A 7500-nucleotide genomic window follows, 5' to 3' on the forward strand; every position below is an offset into this window, starting at 1 on the left:
CGGATGATCTTGTTTTTAAGTCAGGCACGGGCACATATTTTCATCAGAAGTTTTAATCAGGTTGAAAAGTTTTTAGAATTGAACTTGAATTATGAATTATTGAATTTAGAATTGAACCTGAACTATGGTGAAATGTAAGCAATTGCTGTTGAACTCATTGACGCTGCAAAAATATGCCTTTTTAAAAATCATCGAATAGTATATCATATTCTGTATACAAAATGTGAATTACCGGTATATGATGTAAAAAAATGATATGCCTACAACCTTTGATCTTCTCGCTCCTCTTTGACATGTATCATGTGAAAATACATCTGCAGCTGCATTAATTGACTCTCTGCATCAGTCTGTACATTACAGTTGAGTCATGCTAATTACCGCCCACCCACTCCCAACAACCAAACCCCAGACACGTCCAAACAGACCCACGCTGCGCTGTGCATTTCTGATATGGAAGAGTGTCTGGTGGTGCCGGCCCCTCTGGAAGTCTGACTGCATGCAGCCCCACAGCGTGCAGGTGTCAGGCCTTGACGTATGCTCCAGCCGTGGGCTTGAGGAGTGCTTGAAGAGTCCTTGACTGAGTTCATACAGTCTAACTCCAGGAGGCTCTGAGATTTCATTTGCAATTCAAGTTCTAATGTATACATGTGGAGAGCATAGTCTGAGGGCACTTTTACCAGTGCAGCGTCTTTTTTATTATACAGTATGTATGTGCTGATGTCTGCAGTGCTCGCTCTTTTCAGGCCCTTTCTTCTTTGTTCTTTCGCTCTTTCCCTTTCACTTTCTTTGATCGCCTTTGTCTGTCTGTCCGTCTCTCTCTTTCTGCCTTTCTTTCCTCATGTCCTTCTAGTTTTGCTCTTCTAGTACTGTATGTGTTTGCCTCTCTCTCTCTTTCTGTCTCTCTCTCACCCTCTCTCTCTCTCACTCTGACTCTCACCCTCTTTGTTCTCTCCCGTGTCCTCAGCACTACTTCCATCTGAGCAGTGAGCTACCAGACTCCGACCTCTACCTCTACAATAAGCCTGGAGGCCAAGGAACTGGAGGAAAAGGTACAGTTCGTCCGCCAGTCTCTCTGTCTGTCTGTCTGTCTCTGTCTATTGAGGTTAAATATCTCAGTCATATATTATCCTTATTTATCTTCATGCATACTCACACATGCACATAATCATTTGATTGTGTTCGTCACAATTTCTCTCCTGTTCTTCTTCGGTTTTGTCACTCTTCTCCACTTTCTGTCCTTCTCTTACTTGGCCGTTATCTCTCTTTCTCACACACACACAAACACACACACACACACACACACACACACACACACACACACACACACACACACACACACACACACACACACACACACACACACACACACACACACACACACACACACACACACACACACACACACATGCACACACCAACATCATATCTGATTGTGGTCTCCTTGTTAACTCTGTGTTAAAGGGAAAGCCAGGTTAACAAGGAAGGATTTTCTGCTCTCTATTATCATTGCAAGTGGTGTGCTGAGCTTTCAAACTCCAGGCTTTCATCAGGGCCAAAACTAGACCCCACATTCACTGTCCTAACCAGCATACAAGAATAGCACACACACACACACACACACACACACACACACACACACACACACACACACACACACACACACACACACACACACACACACACACACACACACACACACACACACACACACACACACACACCCTACCTGTGCACACTGTCTCTCTCTCTCTCGGTCTCTCTCTCTCTCTCTCTCTCTCTCTCTCTCTCTCTCTCTCTCTCTCGCTCTCTCTCTCTCTCTCTCTCTCTCTCTCTCTCTCTCTCTCTCTCTCTCTCTCTCTCTCTCTCTCTCTCTCTTCCTCCCTCTCGTGTCTCCTGGATTTTGATTTGTTTCCCCAACACCACAGCATTACACGCCCTAAATCTCCTCCGCCACCTGAAAACTTGCCTGCTCCTCTATAATTAGACCCCCGCGCTTGTTTACCATCCCCAAGTAATTTACCGTCTGCTTCTCCTTCTCCTTCTTCTCTCCTCCACACCTCCTCTCCTCCTCTTCCTCTTCCTCCTTCTCCTTCTTCTTCCCTCTCCTCCTTTCCTCTCTTCTCTTCTCTTCTCATCCCCTCTTCATACCCACCTCCTATCCTCTCCTCTTCTCTCTCCTGTGGTCCTGTTTGCACAGCAGAGTCTGTTTTTATGTTTATTATGATTTTAAGACGCTGACAGCACAGAGAGAGGGATGAAGGGAGAATGGGGTGCAGAGAGAGAGGGGGAGAGAAGGAGATGGAGAGAACAGGGTGGTGGGAAACAAGGAGAGAGAGAGAGAGAGAGAGAGAGAGAGAGAGAGAGAGAGAGAGAGAGAGAGAGAGAGAGAGAGAGAGAGAGAGAGAGAGAGAGAGAGAGAGAGAGAGAGAAGGGGATGGTGTGAGTGAGTGAAGGGGAAATGAGTCATTGAATGTGCTGACTGGTCAGTTTCTGCATTCAGTGGCGCCCATATTAAAATGGCCAGGCTGATGATGAAGCGGCCGGCATCACTAATAAACACTCAGCACTCTGCTCTGCCCTGCACTGCTCTGCTCCACGCTACACCTGTTGAAGAGCCATTGGGCCTACCAGGAGTATGGCACACACAGACACACGCACACACACACACACACACACACACACACACACACACACACACACACACACACACACATGCAGACACGCGCATGCAGACACGCGCATGCAGACACGCATGCAGACACACACGCAGACACACACGCAGACACACAGACACATGCAGACACACAGACACATGCAGACATACACAAGCTCTCATGCAGACACTCACACACACACACATGCAGACGCACATACACTCATGCAGACACAAACGCATGCACACGCACACATACGCTCATGCAGATATCGACAAACACATACACATATACCACACATACACATTATACTCATATGCAATACTCGAACACATGTACACTCACATTCAATCAGAATCAAGTACAGGAAAGCACATGGTTAAAAGACGGACGGACGGACGGACGGACGGACGGACGGACGGACGGACGGACGGACGGACGGACGGACGGACGGACGGACGGACACACACACACACACACACACACACACACACACACACACACACACACACACACACACACACACACATGCATGCACATACACAGAAGCATGCACACACAAGCAATCCCCAGCCCTTGCTGCCCGTGCCTCCTGTGTCTCATGTTGATGTGCTGTCATTGGTTTTTACAGCTCTGTTGAACACAGGCCCAGGGGTTAGTGCAGCGTTTTGAAATAATGACCCGTCTCTAACCGCTCCTCTCCGCCCCCCTCTTCCTCTCCCTCTCCCTCTCTTCCTCTCTTTCTCTCTTTCTCTCTTTCTCTCCTTCTCCCTCTCTTCCTCTCTTCCTCTCTCTCTCTCTCTCTCTCTCTCTCTCTCTCTCTCTCTCTCTCTCTCTCTCTCTCTCTCTCTCTCTCTCTCTCTCTCTCTCTCTCTCTCTCCCTCTCTCCACACTCCTTCTTTTCCTCTACATTATTATCAATACCTGTCAGCCAATTCACGACGACCTAAATCTCTGTTATAAACACGGGTCTGCTTTTTTTTCATAACCCTTTTTAACGAGTCCCCCCCTCATGGAGGAAACATCTCGGCCCAGCCGTTAGTGCCGGCATGATATTTATCCATTCGATTTTCACACATGAGCACGGGACTGTAGACGAGGTCGTGAGATCGTGTCTCCGTCTCTCTGCTCTTATATAGTTCAATCAAACTCCTGAATGTGTACTGTACAGGGTGGCCGCTGGTCTTTAAAGTCTTAATTTGTATTAAATTTAGTTTTTGTCAAATAAGGCCTTGATAAGCCTTATTTTGTCTTGGACGTTCAACCCAAAATGTCTTAACTTTGTGGATCTTAATTTTAGGGTGGAATCCATGTGTTGTTGAACTTTGAAATTGAAAAATAATTCTGTAGCCACATGTACAGAATATGCGCAGTATCGCTTGCATGCATTGTGGGCTTTATGAGCACCTGTCGTCGTTAGACACACATGCACCGTCATTTTTTTTAAATGGCATTAAAAATGTCTTACTTTTCACTTAGTCAAACCTCAAGACACCCTGACTTGCTTAGTCTAATCTAGGCATACTTTTGCAAATACTTTTTCCAGATGGATCTGTTTTTTTTTTTTTTTGGTCATACCCGTCCTTACCATTCACAGTGTCCTTCACATGCCTATCGTCATGCCTCCTGGAAGCTTCTTGACAAGAAAAGACACTCAGACCATAGCTGCATTAGAGCAGGGACAGTATACAATGCGTATATATTGATTACAGTGGTGCAGCAGACCTTATGGAGAGGAGAAGGTTGACCCCACAGACAACTTGAGAATATGAATATAATATAAATATAATATATAATATGCAATATCATCCCCAAAAGAGAGAAAAAAAAGATTGCATGCGAATAAGAGCCGAGAGGGTTGTAATTGTGTTACTATCGTACAGTACATGTACGCGTACATTTTTTTAATATATAAAGACATGAAGAAAATGTGCAAGAGTGGTGCTCTATCAAGTCCCCCGTTAATTGACTACTGACATTTCCACACAAAGTCTCTGCATCAGCATGAACAACCAAACACTGTAGGCAGGGAAATCGACAGGGGTGGGGGAGAAAGGAGTCAGTTGTCCCGGGCCCAGGGAGAAGGGGGCCCCAATATTGGGTCCTCATTACATTGCATGGATTGGGTGGGTGAGGGGGCTCTTTCAGATGATTTTGTCCTGGGCCCAGGCAAAGCTGTCAGTGGCCCTGGCTGTAGGTGGAAGTGGGTTCAATATGACTTCCATTTGTATATGTTAACACACACAGAGCTCTACAGGAAGTGTGCATATGAATGCAGAGCAGTAAATACTGTAGTGTGTGTGGTGTTTGTGTGGCCTTCTTCCCAGACTGATCTTTCAATGCTTTATAAGTTCTAACTACTCAGTAATTACCTTTGCTGTGTGCAAATCGCCCCACAGCCACCCTGTACCCCTACCCCTACTCTACCCTTCAGTCATTAATTTTCAAGTGTCTCTCTTGCAACAAGGCGGTGAAGTTATTTAATATCACTCGACCCATCATAGCCCGCGTGCTTGCCTGGCATGGTGTAATTGTGTCAGGTGGGTAGGAGGCCTTTAAGTGCTAGCTGGCAGAGCTGTGTGGTGCTTTCGGTTACCGCTGGGAGTGGATACGCGCACATACACACACACACACACGTAAACGCACACGCACACGCACACGCACACACGTACACACACACGCACGCACACGCACACACGCACACGCACACACACGTACACACACACATGCTCTGCCCAGCTGCTGCCCTGACACACAAACACACACACACACACACACACACACACACTGGGTGATTACCCAATTCTCCGGTAGTTATCACACTTTTAGGAAGTGAAGTGTGTGCTAATTATATTGTCATAGAGAGAAAAGACTTTGCATCTCGCTTATTGTTTTATGAGTATATGTGTGAATGTGTTTATGTACACTGTGTGCAGAATTATTAGGCAAACATGTTTTTTGACCATATTGTCCATTATATGCATATTTTCCGCCACCAACCTCTATGGACATGAACACCTATTGGATGTAAGCATTCCAGGTCATGCATATTGGTATAATAAGAGACAGTGTGATCGGAGGGGCCCAATATCCTATATCAGGGCAACATTAGTGTGCATAATTATTAGGCAACATTGTTTTCCCCTGGGGAAATAGGCCACAAAGGAGATCTAACAAACTCTGAAAAGTCTATAAACAATTTTGAAGTCTTCCAGAGGGATGTGGCTGTCTTGAAATTGCCCAGATATTGGTCATATCCGTCTAATGCACCGTTACGAAGCCATCAGTGTCACATACATTGTGCTCACAAAGTAACTGCCGGATTGAGAAGAATTCAAGGTCAAACTATCACAAAATGATTACCCTGCAGTGCTGTTATATCCCAGAACTGAAACCTACATCGTGTGTCCACAAGAACATTGTATTCAGCACTCAGAGACATGACCAAGGTAAAACAGGTTGAAACCTGAAGACCACTCAACAAGAAATGCAGTCAAGACTGGGTCAAGAAAGGTCTTTAGACAATTTTGTCAATGGTTTTATGAACTTGTGAAAGTGACTGTTAATGGACCAGATCGATGAGCCCATGGCTAGATCGGTAATGTGCACACTCAGATGAGTTCCTGAGTTCTACTCAAATGCCAGCAGAATACTGCATAAATACCATTGTCTTCTTGAAAGTTGCAAACTTTTCCCTCACAGATCCAGCTATGGGCTCATCCACCCTGTCTGTCTGTGGTCACTTTCACCAGTCCATAATACCTTTAAAAACTCTGTCCTAGGGTATTTCTTGACCCAGTCTTGACTTAATTAACTTGTTAAATGGTTGTCTGGTGTCATCCCTTCTTACCTTTGCTATGTCTCTGAGTGCTCAACAACCTGTTCTTCTGGACACCTGATGTAAGTTTGCATTCTGGAATATGATAGCACTGCAGGGTAATAATTTTCTTGTAGTTTCACCTTAAATTCTTCAAATTTTTGGCAGTGACATTTCATGTATGACTGATGACTTTGCAACGGTGCATTTGATACTTCTGTGCTAACGTTACCAACGTCTTGCCAATTTCAAGAGAGCCACATCCCTCTGGAAGACTTCAAAATTGTTTATAGACTTTTCAGAGTTTGTTAGATCTATTTTGTGGCCCATTTTCCCAGGAGAAAGCAAAGTTGCCTAATAATTATGCACACCGGATATTGGGTGTTGGGCTCCTTTGATCACGCCCCCATCTTATTATACACATATGCATGAAATGGAATGCTTAAATCCAATAGGTTTTCATGTTCATAAAGGTTGGTGGCAGAAAATACGCATAAAATGGACAATATGGTCAAAAAACATATTTGCCTAATAATTCTGCACACAGTGTATGGTATCTCATAGCCCCACACTATCACCCTATCTCTCCCTCTCTCTTTGACTTTCTCTCAATCTTTGACTGTCTCTCTATCTCTTTCTCTTTTTGTCTTTCTCTATGACTCTCTCTATCTCTCTTTTTGTTTCTGTTTGTCTGTCTGTCTGTCTGTCTGTCTGTCTGTCTCTCTCTCTCTCTCTCTCTCTCTCTCTCTACCTCACTCTGCCATCACAAGCACATACAGTATGTTTAAGCTTTAACATCCAAACAACCCTTCACTGGAGAAGGTACAATTTCCATGTAAATATTCAGTGTGTGTATGTGTGTGCTTGTGTGCACCTGTCTCAGTGTATCTGTCTGCCTGCCTGTCTGTCTGTGTGTGTGTGTGTCTGTGTGTCTATAATTTGGTTATGTTGTTACAAGTGTATGCGTCCTCCTCTTCTCCTCCTCACCTGAAAGCCTCTGTTTGTCTCTGTTGTGGGTTGTCTGTTGTC

The 7500-nt window shown here is 44.9% G+C and overlaps 1 protein-coding gene across 3 annotated transcripts in view; it reads left to right on the top strand.

The window, feature by feature from the left end:
* The window catches only part of szt2 (SZT2 subunit of KICSTOR complex), a 178512-nt gene that overhangs the window by 72907 nt on the left and 98105 nt on the right, over positions 1–7500 (top strand). For all 3 annotated transcript variants that reach the window (XM_063201598.1, XM_063201599.1, XM_063201600.1), the window contains exon 49: positions 965–1049. In XM_063201598.1, coding sequence (XP_063057668.1) covers positions 965–1049 — 85 coding nt within the window. The remainder of the gene's footprint in view (positions 1–964; positions 1050–7500) is intronic.

This window comes from Engraulis encrasicolus, chromosome 6, assembly GCF_034702125.1.
Source record: "Engraulis encrasicolus isolate BLACKSEA-1 chromosome 6, IST_EnEncr_1.0, whole genome shotgun sequence".
NCBI classification, from domain to species: Eukaryota; Metazoa; Chordata; class Actinopteri; order Clupeiformes; family Engraulidae; genus Engraulis; species Engraulis encrasicolus.